General features: G+C 39.1%; 1 protein-coding gene across 1 annotated transcript in view; it reads right to left on the bottom strand.

Annotated features, from left to right (window-relative positions):
* The window catches only part of KDM1B (lysine (K)-specific demethylase 1B), a 64,800-nt gene that overhangs the window by 44,239 nt on the left and 2,037 nt on the right, over positions 1–18,524 (bottom strand). The window contains exons 3-7 of the mRNA XM_006860792.1: positions 11,954–12,053; positions 10,685–10,812; positions 9,554–9,643; positions 8,688–8,799; positions 6,144–6,260 (exon numbers count right to left, since the gene is read on the bottom strand). Of these exons, the coding sequence (XP_006860854.1) occupies positions 6,144–6,260; positions 8,688–8,799; positions 9,554–9,643; positions 10,685–10,812; positions 11,954–12,040 (534 nt within the window). The 5' untranslated portion in view covers positions 12,041–12,053. The remainder of the gene's footprint in view (positions 1–6,143; positions 6,261–8,687; positions 8,800–9,553; positions 9,644–10,684; positions 10,813–11,953; positions 12,054–18,524) is intronic.

An 18,524-nucleotide genomic window follows, 5' to 3' on the forward strand; every position in this document is an offset into this window, starting at 1 on the left:
CAATCAACATAAAAAAAAAAAAAAGTAAACAATTAACACAGTAAATCTCACAGTCTTTAAAAAAAATATAGAAACAGTACAAAGAACTTAAAAATTAACAAATTTGACAATCTAGATGAAATAGACAAATTCTTTGAAAGTCATGTGACCTTCCAAAACTGACAGAATAAAACCCCTGAATGGCCACATATCTGTTTAAGAAATGCAATCTGTCATTTCAAAAAAAAGCTATTGGCCCAAATTCATTCACTGGTGAATTCTAACCAAAATTAAAGAAGAAAATATTATCAATCTTACACAAAATAGAGAATGAAGGTATACACTCAATTTCTTTTAGGGAGCTAACAAAGTCCTGAAAGCAAAGTCTGACAGGGATATTATAAGAAAATTCCCAATTTAGTATCCATCACTAACATAGATTTTCTTATGTTCAACAAAATGTTAGTAAATGGAGGGAAGAATTAATGGAATATAAGGTAACCACAACAATGGGGTTGGGGGTTGGGGTTTAGTTCAGGTGTTAGGGAGGGCAATACAAGAAGGGGGAGGAGGCAGAAGAACAAGATAGATAGGGGAACACTGAGACAGGTTTGCATGGCCTAAGTGGGACAGAGGTAAATAGTGACGCATGCTCAACCTTGGAACAACAGTACTCTGGGATACAGGGATCTAGGTATAGCTTGAAGAAGGGATATAATACTAAAATGCTTGACTGTCTTATGAGTATTCGTTTCCCTTGCCTACTATTGTAAAATAGACACTTGAGTGGGATAGAAAAGAAATGCTGAGAAACATGATTACAGAAAACTTGTAAGCCCGTCTTTAGCCTATAACTGATTGGAATACCTAAATGGGGTTCTAGAACTTGCCCAGTGAAATAGGCCTCATGCAAAGCCTTTACAAAGGAGCTCTGGTAGCGTAGTGGTTACGAATCAGGTTGCGAACTGCAAGGTCAGCAGTTTGAAACTACCAGCTGCTCCGTGGGAGAAAGATGAGGCTTTTTGCTCCTGTAAAGATTTACAGCCTCAGAAACCCTGTTCAGGGTCGCTATGGGTCGGAACCAACTCGACGGCACTTAACAACAACAAAAGCCTTTACAGAGTATAGGACCTTACGTGGAATCCTGAGTCCCAGCGAGAACATTATGAGGTGGGACATTCCCACTAGAAATGACTAGCAGACCAGCCTGGAACAGTTACAGTGACAGAAAATACATCTTTTTGAAGATGTATCTTCAAAGAAAGATCACCAGGAAAAACCCAAAACAAAAATGTCAGCATGACTGGCTACTACAAGAATAAGCAAGCTGTTCGTCAGGAAGACATCAAGGCTAACAATCAAGTTCCTTCAGGACAAACTCCCCTTTAAGACTGAAACTCAAAGGGAACACACAAACAAGCATGTAAGCTTGCTGGCGACCACTTTGATCTACTGGTGAGTGGAAGAGGGGGAAAAGCAGCAATGAAGAAATGGGCTGAGTTCAACCATACATATAGTCCATTGACTCCCATTGACCTGGGGATGAGAGAGAGAAGAGGAAGGGCTAGTGTGGTGAGACTTGAGGACACTTGAGCCCATGGACAAGGACATAACTACAGAGCGGTAGAGCTGAGAGTGAAGCATCCAGCTGCTATGAAGTGAGGGGAGATGCACAAGAACACACAAACTTGCAGACAGTACCCATTTGACCTAGCCTTGATGGCTCAATAATCAGAACTCGACTCGAGTTTTTTTCCCTAAAGAAAACAAGGGTAAATTGGTACAATTTGATGAAACTGACCTATACTCAGAGAGGTAGTTACTCTAAATACCAACAAAGAGGGATGGAGTCTTCACATCAAGTATCAATGCTATCCAATCTGTATTCAGGGTAGATAGGGACAGGCAACTTAGACACCAGCTACCTAAAATGAGGAGGTGATAAAGGCATGAAGTGACTGGCTTACAAGGTTTCAAGAGGGAGTTTAGTTTAAGAGTATGGGGGGAAGAAAGAGTCCCCACTGAATAGTTTTCATCTTGTCTAGATGGGTCTGGTGAAAAGAGATGGGGATAAGATTTGTATGATTCAGTAGTGAATAATTGTTATCATGACTAACTGCGACTGTCACAACTGTAAAGGTAGAAGTTTTGTAATAACAAAAACAGGGGAGCGGTTAATCTTACAGTCCAGAAACAGAGAACCCTAAGACCATCAAGGAGAAGTGCACAAGCAGAATGCAGGACCTTATCCAGAGAAGCAGTGATGCCAGACACAGAGGCAGAGATGGGGGCATGGAGAGGGAGAGCGGCTAAGGACTCTAGATTCATGGGAAGAGAGGGAGTAAGAGCCAGTGGCCAGGACTTGCAGAATGTGCCCTTTGGAGATGTAAATGATCATATATGCCTGTTTGTTTGTTTGTTTGTTTGTTTTTAAAAAAAAACGCTCAAGTGGATTGAGAGAAATACTGTTAACTGATGGTACATGGAGGGGATTATAATCATTGTAATGAAACAAGGTGTATGATTTGTTTAATGTAAAACTGATGATCTGCCCTTTAAAGTTTCACTCAATCCACAATAAAAACCTTAAGAAAAAAAAATTTAACATGCATTCAGAAGAATAAATTCTCAGCAAACTAAAAAGTAAGTAAATTCCTCATTCCTGTACAAAGGGCAGCTGTTAAAAACCACGGCCAGTTATCTTCTATAATGGTAAAGTATTGAGCCCATTGGTCCAGAGGTCAGGAAAAAGGCAAGACTGTCTGCTCCCATCATTTTTGGCCAACACAATAGTAGTGTGATGCTAGTCAATGGGCAAAAGCAAGACAAATAGCAAAAAGAAAGACTAAGAAAAAAAAAGCCAAACAATTTGTATTCACAGAAAATATGACTGGTTTGCAGAAAAACTAAAGGAGTCTTTTAAAAAAACCAAAATGATTTATGAAATGTGTAAGTGAATCACCAAAGTCTTGAGGTATAAGGTCAAGATACAAAAATCAACTGCATTTCTATATAATAGCAATAAATAACCTGAAAATACAGTTAAAAAATAAACACTTACTAGTCACATGAAGAAAAAAGTATCTAGAAATAAAGTTAATAAAAGATACCAAAAATCACCCCATTAAAACCTAGAAAACACTGTTGGGAAAAATTATAGACCCTACACAAAGAAACGGAGACAGCAGGCTCATGGGTCAGAATTACTTTTGTTAAAGACCTTGAAGTCTGTGCTGACTCATAGCAACCCTGTAAAGGGTTCTGAGAAATGACTGGTGGGTTTGACCTACAACCTTGTGGTTAGCAATGCTTACTCTACAGCGCCACACCAGGACTCCAGTATGTAACTGTTGTTGTTATGTGCTGTGAAGTTGGTTGCGACTCATAGTGACCCTGCACAGGGTTCCCGAGGCTATCTATAAAACTTTACGGGAGCAGAAAGCCTCATCTTTCTCCCATGGAACAGCTGGTAGTTTCAAACTGCTAACCCTGAGGTTAGCAGCCTGATTCGTAACCATCAAGCTACCAGAGTTCCTTAGTACGTAATTAGACCTCAGTTAAAAAAAAGAAAAATAGTAAGATGCCATTTTATAGCACCATGCCCTACAGGTGAGATGTTTCCATAATTACCACCCTAAAATACAGGTTTTTAACTTTTAAAAAGTGGTTTGAATGTTTGTATCAAAAGCTATGAAAACCATGCTTATATACTGTTGAGTATATACATAATTTATGCATATTTTATACATTTGATAACTGTATCTATGAAAAGGAGAGGATATGGTTAAGAAAAACTTTCATTTATTTACTCATATATTGTGTGTGTTTATTCAATTGACTTTAAAAAATAAATTTTTATTGTGATTGAGTAAAAGTTTACAGGGCAGATCATCAGTTTCACATTCAACAAACTATAAACCTTGCTTCATTACAATGATTATAATCCCATACATGTACCATTAGTTAACGGTATTTCTATATTTTCTTTAGCCTTTTTTTTTTCAACTCTCAGGCATATATAATAATGTACACCACTGAAAGGCACATTCTGCAAGTCTGCCTTCTGGCTACCAGCTCAGTCCCTCTCTTTCCTTGAATCTAGAGTTCTCAGCAGCTCCCTCTCTCCATGTCCCTATCTCTACCTCCATCTCTCATGTCACTGCTTCTCTGGATAAGGTCCCACATTCTGCTTGTGTTCTTCTCCTTTGATGATCCTTTGTTTCTGGACTGTAAGATTAAATACTCCCCCGTTTGTGTTACAAAACTTCTACTTTTACAACTGTGACAGTCACAATTAGTCATAATTACAATTACTCACTATTGAATCATAAGAATCTTATTTCCATCTCTTTTTACCAGACCCATCTAGATAAGATGAAAACTATTCAATGGGGACTCCATCTTCCCTGATACACTTTTTTTTTTAATGTTTTATTGTAAATTATGTGATAGTTTACTCAATTGACTATTTAAAAACCCTCAAAGTCAATTCATTTAATATACTTAAGTAGGTACCGAGATGATGCAAACAGTCTGCACTTGTCTACTAAAGGTTGGCAGTGTGAATTCAGCCAGCAGTACCACAGAAAAAAGTCCTGGCGATCTGCTTCCATAGCAAACACAGAAAATCCTATGGAAAATCCCACTCTGTAATACACAGGGTCACCAAGAGTCAGGATCAACTCAACAGCAATAGGTTTGGGATTTTTTTTTTTTTTTTGCTTAACACTTATGTAAAATTAAAAGCCATACAAATCTAACTCGCAAATGTTTACATCCTTTTCTCTCATCATTTTGCTTTGAAATGCTTTCCAACTGTTCTTTGAGAAACAACTATGAGTTGCTTTCATTACAATTCTTTTTGAATACAGGATGTGAAAACTTCATCATAAAATGTGTAAAACTTACGTATGCTCTCAAAGGGAAATATCTGAACTAAGAAAGTATACTGATGATTGTATGTCTTTATAAATATAATAAAAACCACTGAACTGTATACTTTAAATGGCTATATTTTATGGTCATGTGAATTATATCTTAATATTTAAAAAAGGAAGTGTCTTGCTTCTGGTATTTTAATATTCTAATATTGTAACATTTCTTAAAATATTGAAGGTACTAGTGATATTTATGTCGGTCAGTATCTTTAACACATGAAAGCAATTACGTTTTTAAACACCAAGTACTGCAAAATAAAAACACTATTAGAGCAGTTATGGCAAATTGCTAACTGCCCAAACATATTCATTCATTCTCTCTTCTTGCTAACAGGGTCATGGTTTTGTCTGACATTACTTTGTTATAACATCTTTCTTTGTTCCCATTATAATTCAGGGTGGCTACATGATCATGTTTTGGTCAATGAGATATTAATAGAAACCTGAGGTTGGAACTGCCATGAAATTTCTTATTTCCCTAATAAAAAAAGAAAGAAACTCAGCTAGAACACTCCTCTTCTTTGTGCATAGAATTAAGATGCAACATCTGGGGAACATGCTGGCTCTGTAGGCCAAGCCCTGGACCTCAAACCACAAAGTCAGTGGTTTGAACCCACCAGCTGCTCCACAGGAGAAAAATGAGTGAGGCTTTCTCCTGCAACAAAGATTTACAGCCTCAGAAACCCTACACAGGGTTGCTCTAAGTTGGAACCGATTAGAAGGTACTTCCAACAATCTGACAGTGTAGCAAGCAATCATCTTTGTATGCTAAGGGTAGAATTCACACTCTAGGTATCTGTACTGGAAGCTGAAGACCTGGTCCTTCATGACTCTCTTGGACAATATAACACCAACCTGGGACTACATGTACTTACTTCCAAATTGCTTGTCATGTGAACAAAATAAATCCTTACTTAGTTAAGCTACTGTCATTGGCGTGCCATTAGTGTGGATCAATATCACTTTGAGACAACGAATGAAGATGTTTGGACAGTTAGGAATTTGCCATAACTGTTTTTGCTATAGTTTTTTCAGTATTATTTTGACAATTTCTTAGTGTTTAAATATGTAATTAGTTTGGGGTGTTGAAGATACTGACCTACATAAATGTCACTAGTACCTTTAGCACTTAAAGAAATACTACAGCATTAGACTATACACCACTCCTATTTACTGATAACATTGATGTACCAATTACTTCAATAAGAAAACCAACAGAGAGCATACCTTCACAGTAGTATTTGGCTTCATACCACATCGGTAAGTCTTTGCTATATGTGGAGTGAGCTGGATTTCCTTCGTAAGCTGCCTCCATTTTCTACACTCAGGTTTTGTGCACTGAACCTGGAATGGAAGAAATGAGTTAAGGTGAGTAAACTGGCCAATCTTGAGGCACCATTTCTATCTTCCACCACTCTCTTTATCATCTTCTTCACAGGATTTCTCCCAACCTTTGAGCAATCCAAACTACTTTAGTTCCCCATTGTACCACCAGCATCCATGATACTCCACTTTCAGCCCACTGGGGTCATTTCTGATTCAAGAGTACATCAGGCACCAGGAAAGTGCAAAGGGATATCTGAATACTGTTGTCACAAAGGTTTCCTGATACTAACCTAAGGGAAGTTTCAGAGACACAGTGAGTTACAGCTAGTCAGAAAGTATACGCACTAAATGCAATGTAGGATCTTGGGTTAGATTCTGGGAAAGGAAACGGACATGAGTGAAGAACCATCAGTGAAGAGACTGGTGACATCCCAATACAGCCTTAAGTATTAGTAATGCATCAATGTTAATTTCTTAGCCTGACAAATAGACTTGGTTGTAGAAGATGACATATTAGGCAGAACATAAGACATCCATACACTCTATACTATCTTTGTGAATTTTTAATTATTCCAAAATTAAGATTTTTTTTTTTAGGTATGCCATTGGCCACATGCAGAAAAGTAGGACCCCTATATCACACTACATATAAGAATTTACTCAATAGATGAAAAATGAAAGAGCTAAAACTACACACAAGTCTTAGAGACCTGGAATTTGGCAATGAACTGTGATACAAGACACAAAATGAACAAACAAAAAGTATAGATGAACTGACCTTTCATCAAAATTCAAAACTTTTGTGCAAAGGACACTGTCTAGAAAATGAAAAGATAACCTAGAGAATAGGAGAAAATACTTACAGATCATCTATCTAGAATCCAGAATATACAAAGAACTCTCACAATTTAACAAAAGGACAAACAGCCCAATTAAAAATTTGGGAAAAGGCTTGAACAGGTGGTTTTTTTCCCCTAAAGACATACAGATAGTCAGCAATACTCGATGTCATTATTTAAGAAAATGCAAATCAAAATCACAAGACACCACATCACAACCACATTAATGCCATTACACAAGGTTAAGTGCCTTCAAGTCGGTTCTGACTCATAGCAACCCTATATAGAGTTTTCATGGAGTTTTCTAGTGGATTTGAACTACCGACCCTGAGGTTCAAATCAACCTTGCAGTCTAGTGCATTATCCCATGGCGCCACACCAAGACTCCTAAACAGGACATTTCCTAGAAATCCCCACCTATCCTTATGAACAAACATGATTACCTTTTCCCCACCCAAAACTATTTTTTTTTTTTTTTAAGTTTTTGTTGTGAACTAAGTGATAGTTTACATGGGAGAATATTGGTTTCACATTCATCATTTCACTGCAATGATTACATTCAACAGTATTTGCTTCTATTCCCTCTATTTTTTGGGGGGAGGGGGGGAGATGTACACCAAAACACACAAGAATAAATAATCATTAAAACAACCAAAGGGCACATTCTGCAAGCCTGCCTCCTGGCCCCAGCACACAGCCTTTGCTAGGGAAGACATCAGTCAGGTATTGCATTAAGCCCTCCCCATCTGTTTGCAAACCTCTTTTCTATAATGCACCTTTACGCGCATGGAGACCTGCCTCAGCGACTGTTATTAAATTAGTGGAAGGCAAGCACTCTCTCTGGAAGGATTGGGATGCATTTAGCACTCTCAGTAGCACTAGGTATCTACCAGAAGAACTGAAAATAGGTAGACTTGTATATGAATATTCATACCAGGGCTATTCATAGTAATAAGGTCAAAACCATCCCAAGTGTCCACTAATGAATGAAATGTTAAAAAAAAAAAAAATTTAAATCTCACCCCCCAAACAAAACAAAAACCAGAGGGAATGGAAGCAAATACTGTTGAATGACGATGCACAGAGGAGATTGTAATCACTGCAGTGGAACAATGGTATAAAACTAGTGTTCTCCCATGTAAACTATCACTCAATTCAAAATAAAACCTTTAAAAAAAAAAAAAAACTCTGGGAAAAAATACAACAAATTTAAGAGCTTGTGAGTCTTAGGAATAAGTAGTACTTCCAACATGAAAAAACAAACTAAATTATCAAAATATTATATCCAAAGTATAATTTTAAATCTAATTAGGACTTGTATTTAAAGCATGAAATTGTGTTTAAAAATACACAAGAAAAATATGAACAGAAAAAAGATTATAAAGACATACACCAAACTTAACCCTGGTGGCAAGTCTTCAGTGTCTTCTTTATACTAACTAAGTTTTCTGTAAAAAACCAAATGTGATACGGCTAAACACAATCATGGAATGAACATTAATCAGAATAAAAGTAGGATTTCTTAAAACTCAGCATTTCCATCCATTCCACTTGCTCTGAATGCCGCAAGCACTTTACCAGAACTGAAAAGCATCCCCTTTCTTACCCAGTAGGGGAGTTGCTGGTCGGCCATGAAGGCTTTGGGACTAGGTTCAGTTTTGCCATTGCTAGTCCATATTTTTTTCCATGTAGTGTATTTTTCATATCCATCCTTATGGCTGAAAAAATAAATAAATGAAAATGAATTAAGTTATAAGTTCACCAAGTTTTCAAACCAGAAAGCTGGCTAGTGCTAGTACATCATCTATAAAAGGACATGACTAGCCATATTATAAACCAGTAAAAACTCTGACTCATGGTGTCCCCATGTGTGTCAGAACAGAAATGTACTCCACTGGATTTCCCATGGAGTGATCATTCAGCAGCAGATCACCAGGCCTTTCTTGTGAGGTACCTCTGGATGGATTGTAACCATCAACCCTTCAGCTAGCAGCTTAGCTCATTAACTGTCTGTACCACCCAGGGACTCCAGCCATATTATAAAGAAGATGAAAATGTTATTCCAGCACCCATAAAACAGACTGTCAAGAAAGGTACATTCTAGCATTTTTAGTACCCAAAATTAGTAAGAAGGGCTACCTCTGACTATCTGCCTTGTATAAATTCAAGTCATCAACAGCCTTCCCTCCAAATCTTTGCCTCCAGCCTCTTTTATATTATCACACAATAGTCAAGTATCTCCCAGAATTTTCAGAACTTGCAGATTGAGTTATCTGTCTCATGGTAGACATTTGTTGAGCCCTGAGTATGCACATGCATAAGGAAACCCACAGCATCACAGCTTACTCAAAGTTACAGTCATCATAGGAATTCTATAAACCCAGGGATTCAATCTAGACTATCTTAATTCCCCTTCCTCCCTCCCCTGCTGCTGCCACAGTCCCACCACTACTGAAACACCAGCAAACATACCTTCTGTAATAATGGTCAAAGCATTCATTACAGAAATGCTCCCCACAGGAGAGATGATACCATCGGGAGGTGTAGCCATTTTTGGCACATCTGAAAAGAAGAGACTGCAGCTTTGGTATTGAGCAAGTACTTCTCACTTTAAAAAATAAACAACATTTCTCAAACACTTTCGGTTAGGCTTATCTCATATCATCTCTATTTAGAAACCTTACAACCATGACCTAACAACCAGAGAGACAGTAACCACTGACACTATTGATCATAGCACAGGGGACTCAGAGGAGTGGTCTCTGAACTGCTGCACATCAGAGGTCCTGAAGTGTATGAAGACACGCAGGAGGAACCACAAGGTTTCATAATCTGAAACTACAGATACCACTGGCTGTCACTACCAAACAGCACAAGCATGGATTCAAGTGTGAAGTGTGCTCTCGACAATGGCAGGCTTTAGCCTAATACTGAAAATTCAATGAATCTGACCACTCAGTAGACAGTATGGAGTATACAGCCTGACACATGCTCAATAATAAATTAATAAAAAAAATAATAATGCTACTATAAACATGGCTACCACCACCACTTTGTGTTTTCTAAATTGCACTGAATCGTAATCCTTAATGGAAGATTTTTCTCTGGGAGTAAATAGATCATACTTGTGACATCCCAAGAAAAAGAGCAAGAAGGCAGTCATCTACATACATAACTTAAACGGCATCTGTAGAAATATACGCATGATCGGAAGAAGGGGCACGTTAGATGAGAAAGGAAAAAAAGCATGGAGAAAAGTAAACACAGATTAGTTTCTTCAGGGAGTCCCCGGCTTCTATCTCTTGCGCTACCATCCCATACCTGGCTCCATCTCAACCCCCAGGCATGGTACAGCTACAGAAAGTCACACAGAAGGTGCTATGTGGCCACTGAGCAGAGCTGGTTTGGCTGTGACCTCTCCCACTAAGCTAGGTGCAACACAGAGGGCATGAGGGGATATGGTGTACAGAAAATGTTCAGCTGATATCTGTCTTATCAGGTGACTCACAGTATCTACATCCATCTATCTTAGGAAAACTATCTCTGAGGATGGTTGTCTCCAAGAAGAATGCTCTCACAGGCAGACACACCACCTAAACAGACCTTTCAGAAGCACTTGCAAAGCACACAGGACACGTGGCGGTACAGCCAGCCTTTTCACATTTCCTGTACTTCTTCTCTGAGCCACCATCTTCATCCTCATCTGGTGTCTCTATGGCTTTTTTCTTTGCCTGGGGAAGAATGAGTCGAGGTTAAGGTTCTTCTAGAATGGGCAGCCTGAAACTGGCTGAAGGGGCACTGCTGAAATCCCCTGGATGTAAGGGGCACTGCTGAAATCCCCTGGATGTAAGGAGTTCTACGTGTCAGTGTCAACAACATCCTAGAGGTGGGTTAGAAGCTCACACACAGCAATTGCCTTAAAGCTCCCGGTGCCAACACTTCCCTAATTTGCTAAAAAACATAAAATAAAATAACAGTACTAGGTATCTTAGTTGTTAAGTGCCATCGAGTCAGTTCCAACTCATAGTAACCATGTACAGGGTTTTCCAAGGAGTGGCTGGTGGTTCTGAACCTACAACGCTGCAGTTAGTCTAGTGTCTATTCTACAGCACCACACCAGAACTCTAGGTATCTCAGCAGAAAACTAAAATGCATGTGAGTCCTTATAATAAAAATGTTACAAGCATCAAACTAAAAGTCACACTCAGATTAAGATTTATTTTATTTACCAAGAGCATGTGTATTCTCTTAATACTAAAAGAAAAAAAAAAAATCCTACAGAATTGGAATATAGCATCTCAAACTTTTCTTTAAAAAAAGTATTACAAATAAGATGGCAGCAGGTAACCTTCAACAGCATGTAACCACAACTGTAAGTTAAAGTATAACTATTACTTAAACTATAAACTAACCTTCTGACCCTGACCTCATATCCCAGAAGCAACCATTGGGCTACAACTCTCTAAACACCCCACGCGGAGTCGCATTCCATGCCTTTAAGACTTGCAGCTCCTTCTGCCACATATGCTGGGAATTTTTCTATCTTCTATCACTTTATCATGGAGTCCTGGTGTGGCACTGAGGGTTAATGTGCTGGAGTGCAAAGTCAGTTTGAACTGCAAGGTCGGCGGTTCAAGCTCACCAGCCGCTCCTCGGAAACCCTGTACAGGGTCGCTATGGGTCAGAACCAACTCAATGGCACTCAACAACAACAACACTTTATCACATAGTATTGTGACTGTCTGGGGTGAATTTCTTCACTTGACCCCAAGTTCCTTGCAACCTAGAGTTTTCTTTTCTAATTCTTCAGCTGCAACCCTAATAATTTTGTAAGCTTTAACATGGTGCACTGAATGAACATATAAATACTACCTGCCTACCGGAGCTCCTCAAAGGAAGGCTGTCAGAAGACTGGTCAAAAGATGCCTTTTTCTTTGTTCTTCCTCTCGAGGTTGCCATTGTATCAACTAATCTGCAAAAAAAAAAGGAAAACTATTAAAGATTGTTGGTAAGTGCAGTCCAGTTGGTTATGACTCATAGTTACCCTGAATAGAGTTTCCTAGGAGTGACTGGTGGATTTGAACTGCCGACCTTGAGATTGACAATTTAGTGCTTATCCAACAGCACCATACCAAGACTCTTATTAAAGAGTTGCTGTTAAGTTCCATCAAGTTGGTTCTGACCCATAGCTACTCTGTATAGGATTTCTGAGGAGTGAATAGTGAGCTTGAACTGCCAACCTCTGGTTCCAATGACTTTGCGTTAACCCACAGAGCCATACCAGTACTTCTGTTAGAGTTGTTATTATTAAATGCCATAGAGTTGGTTCCAACTCATTGCAACCCTGTATAGGGTTACCAAAGAGCAGATGGTGAGCTTGAACCACCAATCTTGCAGTTCAAACTGACTTTGCGGTCCAGTGCATTAACCCACAGCACCACACCAGGACTCCCCATTAAAGAGTAGCACTGACTAATACTTTCAATGGCATCTGTGGATGGTGCAGTTCAAGGGCTCCACTGCCACATAAAAGGTTGGAAGTTTGAATATACCTAGGAGTGCCTTGGAGTCCTGGTGTGGTGCTGTGGGCTAATGTGCCAGACTGCAAAACAGTTGGAGCTGCAAAGTCGGTGGTTCAAGCTCACCAGCTGCTCCTTGGAAACCCTATACAGGGTCTCTATGAGTCAGAACTGACTTGACAGCGCTTAACACACACACACACACACACACACACACACACAATTGTGTGCTAAATATAAACATAACTTTTACATGCACTGGGAGTCAAAATAGTCGTGTGACTCACTTTGTGGCAGTATTTGCCTTATTGTGCTGGTCTAGAATCAAATCCACAATAATGCCAAGGCATGTCTATATGGAGTCCTAGTGTGCCACTGTAGGATAAGCACGGAACACTAACCAGAAGGTCAGTGGTTCAAATCTACCAACCACTATTTGGAAACCCTGTACAGGGTTGTTATGAACCGGATTCAACTAGATGGCACTTAACAACAACAAATACCTGTATACAGTTTAGTACTTAAGGATGTACGCTTTGCAGTTAGACTGCCCGAGTATGCAACCATTATTTTCAAGCAACTTTCAAGCCCTCTAAGCCTCAGTGTTCTCATATTTAACAGAAGCATAGACGAGTGTACCATAACACTGTTGTTGTTGTGAAGTGCTCTTGAGTCGGTTCTGACCCATAACAACCTAGTATAGGGTTTCCAAGGAGCAGCTGGTAAGCTTGAACTGCCGACCTTGCACTTCAAATGGCTTTGCAGTTTGGCGCATTAACCCACAGCACCACACCAGGACTCCTACCATAACACTGGGTGTGGGTTAAAGGAAAGAATGTATTTAAAGCATTTACTACCAGGTCTGGCATATTAGAAGTACTCACCAGTGTTAGCCATTGGTAGTGGTGGTGTGCTGTTGAGTTAGTTCTAAATCATATAGGGTTTTCAGGTTGTCAGTCTTTACCTGAGTAGAAGATGTCATCTCTCTCCCACAGAACAGCTGATGAACTCAAACTGCTGAGCTTGCGGTTAACAGTCTAATGTATAACCCACTATACCACCAGGGCTCCTTCTTCATTAACAAGATGCACATTTAAAATTTAAACATGAGAAATACTAACACTCATTCTTGATGAAAACCCTAAATAAGACGGGAGTAGAAGGAAAATGTCTCACTAAGATTCAGGACAAATATAAAAAGCTAACAGCCAACATTACACTTAAAGGAAGACTGAGAGTGTCCCCCTTGAAGTCAGAGAAGGGGGCCCACTCTCACCAGTTGTATTCAATATTGTGTTAGAATTCCTAGTCAGAGTGATGGCAGAAGCCCCTGGTAGTACTGCAGGCTAAGTACTAGACTACTAACCATAAGGCCGGCAGTTCAAACCCATTAGCCGCTCCAAGGGAGAAAGATGAGCCTTTTTGCTCCTGTAAAGATTGACAGCCTCAAACTCTATACAGGGTTGCTACTGAGTCAGAACTGACTCAATAGCACCTAACAAAACAACAAAGTCAGCACAGTAAGACAAAAGGAAACAAAAATGGATCCAGATTGGAAAATATGTAAAATGACCTCTATTTGTAGATGATATAATTCTAACTATAGAAAATCCTAGCATCTGCAAGTATGGCCATTAGTCACCCTTCAGGTCTGGAAGTGAACCACCTCCATGGCTCAACTTTGTGTCAAACAAGAGACAAATCTATAAAGGGAACAACCCTAATGAGGTATGTATACATTTGAATAATCAACCATTTGAGATCAAAAGGGCAGCATTTACCCAAGGAAAGGTCCAGAAGGGTTAGGAAAGGGCAAGGAATGGAAACCGGAAACACCAGAAAGTGGAATAAGTGCTATTACAGTGAGGGGATGGCACTCAATGATGAAACAAAATGTGTATTAAGTCTTGAATGTAAAGCCGGTCTGCTCTCAGCTTTCCCCCAATTCACAATAAAAACTCAACAAAAAATTCCAAGAGCTAATAGAAGTATCTATAAAGCTGCAGAGTACCAAGTCAACAGACAAAAATCATCTGCGTATCTGTACACCAGCAATGAGACATCTGAAAGGAAAATTAAGGAAACAATTCCATTTACGATAGCCATCTAAGAAAATAAAATATCCAGAAATAAATTTAACCAGGAGCACGAAGGATGTATACAATGAAAACTACACAACACTGCTGAGAGAGCTCAAAGATGACTTAAACAGAAAGATACTCCATGTTCATGGATTGGAAAACTTACTATTGTTAAGATGTCGATATTATCCAAAGCGATCTACAGAGTTTCAACACAACCCAGATTCTAACAGTTTTCCTTACAAAAATAAAAAAAGCAATTCCCAACTTCATATGGAGGCCCCAAATAACTACAACTGTAAGCAGGAGGACTCATACTTTCTGATTAGAAAACATACTATACAGCTACGGCAATCACAACAGACTTCTTGTTGTTGTTAAATACCATCGAGTCAGTGCTGACTCATAGCGGTCCTGTACAGGGTTTCCAAGGAACAGCTGGTGAGCTTGAACCGCTGACCTTGCAGTCCAGCGTATTATCCTGCAGCACCACACCAGAACTCCACACAGCCTGATACTCTTAATAGACACGTGGAATAGAACTGAGAGTACAGAAATGAATATATATATATATACACACACATATATATGCTAAACACATGTTTGGCAAGGGTGCAAAACCCATTTGAAGGGGAAAGGAAGGTTTCTTCAATAAGCAGTACTGACTAAACTGGATTTCTACATGCAGTAAAATGAAACCGGATCCACGCCTCACAGCATAAACAAAAACAATTCAAAAATGTTCATCGTAAATATGCGAATTAGAACTATAAAAACTTTAGATCAAGCAGGAACAAACAAAAATATAAGACAAAATAAATAGGACTTCATGAAAATTAGACTTTTGTGCATCAAAGACTTTAGCAAAAAAGTGAAAAGATAAGCTACTACTAGGAGAATAACTTTGGAACCATACATCTGACAAAAATCTAATAACCAAGATATATGCAAAACTTTGACAACTTAACAACAAAAAGACAAATAGCTAAATGATGAAATGGGCAAACGACTTGGGACATTTCACTAAAGAGGACAATCAAATGGCCACCAGGTGACCCATGTCATTAGTCATCAGAGATGCAAATCAAAACCACATTGAGAAACCATTTCATTATCACTAGTACCACTAATAAGGAGCTCTGGTAGCGTAGTGGTTACGAATCGGGCTGCGAACCTTAAGGTCAGCGGTTCGAAACTACCAGCTGCTCCGCGGGAGAAAGATGAGGCTTTCTACTCCCATAAAGATTTACACCCTCGGAAACCCTGTACAGGGTCACTATGGGTCGGACCCGACTCGATGGCACTTAACAACAACAACAACAGTACCACTAATGGAGTCCTGGTGTGGCACTGTAGCATAAAGCACGGGACCTCAAGGTTGGTTTGAACCAAAACGTTGTTGGTTCAAACTCACCTTGGAAACCCTATGCAGGGTTGCTGTGAGTCGGAACTGACTGGACAGTACTTACCAACAACCTAGCAAGGAGTAATAACATTAACAAAAACAAAACAAAGCTGAAAACAACCAATGTTGGTGAGGATGTGGGTGAACTGAACTCGTATCCATTGTTGGTGGGATTGTAAATGACGCAGCTATCGTGGAAAACAGGTGTGGTGATTCCTCAGAACACTAAAAACGAAACTACCATTTGCCCCAGCAATTCCACTTCAAGATATATACCCTAAGGACTTGAAAACAGACTCCAAAAAGAGACCTATACACCAATGTTCACTGCAGCACTATTCGTAATAGGGAAAAGATGGAAGCAACCTAAATGTCCATTGCAGATAGATGGATGAATTACAGTGCATACACACAATGGAAGACTATTCAGTCAGTAGTAAAAATGAGGTCTAGCTATAGGCTACACTATGGATGGAACTTGAAGACATTATGCTAAATGAAAATAAGTCAATCACAAAAGGAAAGTTATGCAGCGCTATGGGTAAATGCGCTGGACTGCAAGGTCAGTTTGAATCGCAAGGTTGGTGGTTCAAGCTCACCAGCTACTCCTCTGAAACCCTATACAGGGTCATTATGGATAGGAAGCAGCTGGACAGTACTTAACAACAACAACAAATACTTCTGGCTACAGCACTTGTTGTGTTGTAAAGTGTCATCCAGTCAGTCTGAAACCCTATGTCGGGTTTCTGAGGCTATAAAAGCCTCATCTTTCTCCAGCAAATCGGCTGGTGGATTTGAACCTCTGACCTTGCAGCTAGCATTCCAGTGCTTACCCTGGAGTGTCACCAGCACTCCTTGGTTAAAACACTAACATTAAAAGCACTGTTATCTACCTTTAATTAATACACCAAAAGAAAACTTTCTGAATCCCATTTTTAGTTTCAAAATATTGTTCAACTTAACAACTCTCTTTATACAAAATTTGTGGCACACATTATTCATAAAATGAACCACAATCGTAAAGCATATTCATCCATCACAGCAAAAATGTGACGTTCAACATAAGGGGCTAGGAAATAAGAGAATTCAGCCTAGATGCATTCAAGTTTTGAACCTTGTCACCCAGGCATTCTGGACAGAGCCAAGTTTTTGGAAATTTCAAACATTTTTACCCTACTGTATACTGGAAAATATGTATTTGATGTAATAAAGTAACATAATTCAAGATCCGGTTAAATAAATGGAACCATGACCAATAAAATTCATTATTAAATACTTGCTGTCTAGGATAAATTTGATTGAAGTTTTTTAGGATAGAGTTTCAACTTCAATTATACAATTAAGGTTATACATCCCCATCTTTTTTGGCATTTAATGTGATTTCTGTATTTTCACTGTTGCTGAGTCCTTAAATTTTAAAATGAAGAAAAAAAAATTAAGCAAACTTGGATGGACTGCTATTGTATTTTTAAATATAATTTTGGAAATATTAGCCAAAGTATCATTGAAACGGGAGTCCTGGTGTGGCGCTGTGGGATAAGCACTGGTCCATAAGGTCAGTTTGAACCTCAAATTTGGCGGTTCAAACTCCCCAACCGCTCCTTGGAAACCCTATACAGGGTAACTATCAGTTGGCATCAATTTGATGGCACTCAACAAAAACAACATGAGTCAAAAAAAAAAAAAAAAAAAAACCACAGGATTCAGCACTTAACAACATCATTAAACCAATTACTGTCCTGCGTCCTGCGTGATTTTTCTTATCTGATTCTTCAATAAACATACCTCACTTTACATAAATGAGCCTTGGTGGCATAGTGGGTTACTCCTTGGGCTACTAGCTACAAGGTAAGAAGTTCGATTCCACTAGACACTCCTCAGGAGAACGATGCTGCTTTCGGCACCTATGAAAATTTACAGCCTTGGAAACCCTAAACAGGGTTTATATATGATTCAGAACTGACTCAACAGCACACAATCACTATCACCACCAACTTTGAATATAATAAATTCACGTCATGCTCAATATAGTTTTATAAGCAGGTCTTTCCAATTTAAAATTCATGAACTGGCTTTCTTTTAATGTGACGAAGGGAAAGCGGTTTTTTAGGCAAGTATATAGTGGATACCCTATAACTGGTATTCCAACCAGTTATAGGCTGAAGACAGACTTACAAGCTTTCTGTGGCTATTCCTTTCTCTCCCCCTTAAGTGTCTATTTTACAATGGTAGGCAAGGAAAACCAACATTCAAGAGATAGCCAAGCATCTTAATATTTCCCCTTTTACCCATTCAAACCATGCCTGTATCCCTGTATCTCAGAGCCATGTTGTTCCAAGGTTGTACATACATCATTATTTACCTCTGTCCCACTTAGTCCTTGCAAACCTGCCTAACTGTTCTCCCATCTGCCTTGTTCTTCCATTTCCCTCCCCCTT

This window comes from Chrysochloris asiatica, unplaced genomic scaffold (assembly GCF_000296735.1).
Source record: "Chrysochloris asiatica unplaced genomic scaffold, ChrAsi1.0 scaffold00040, whole genome shotgun sequence".
In the NCBI taxonomy this organism is placed as follows: Eukaryota; Metazoa; Chordata; class Mammalia; order Afrosoricida; family Chrysochloridae; genus Chrysochloris; species Chrysochloris asiatica.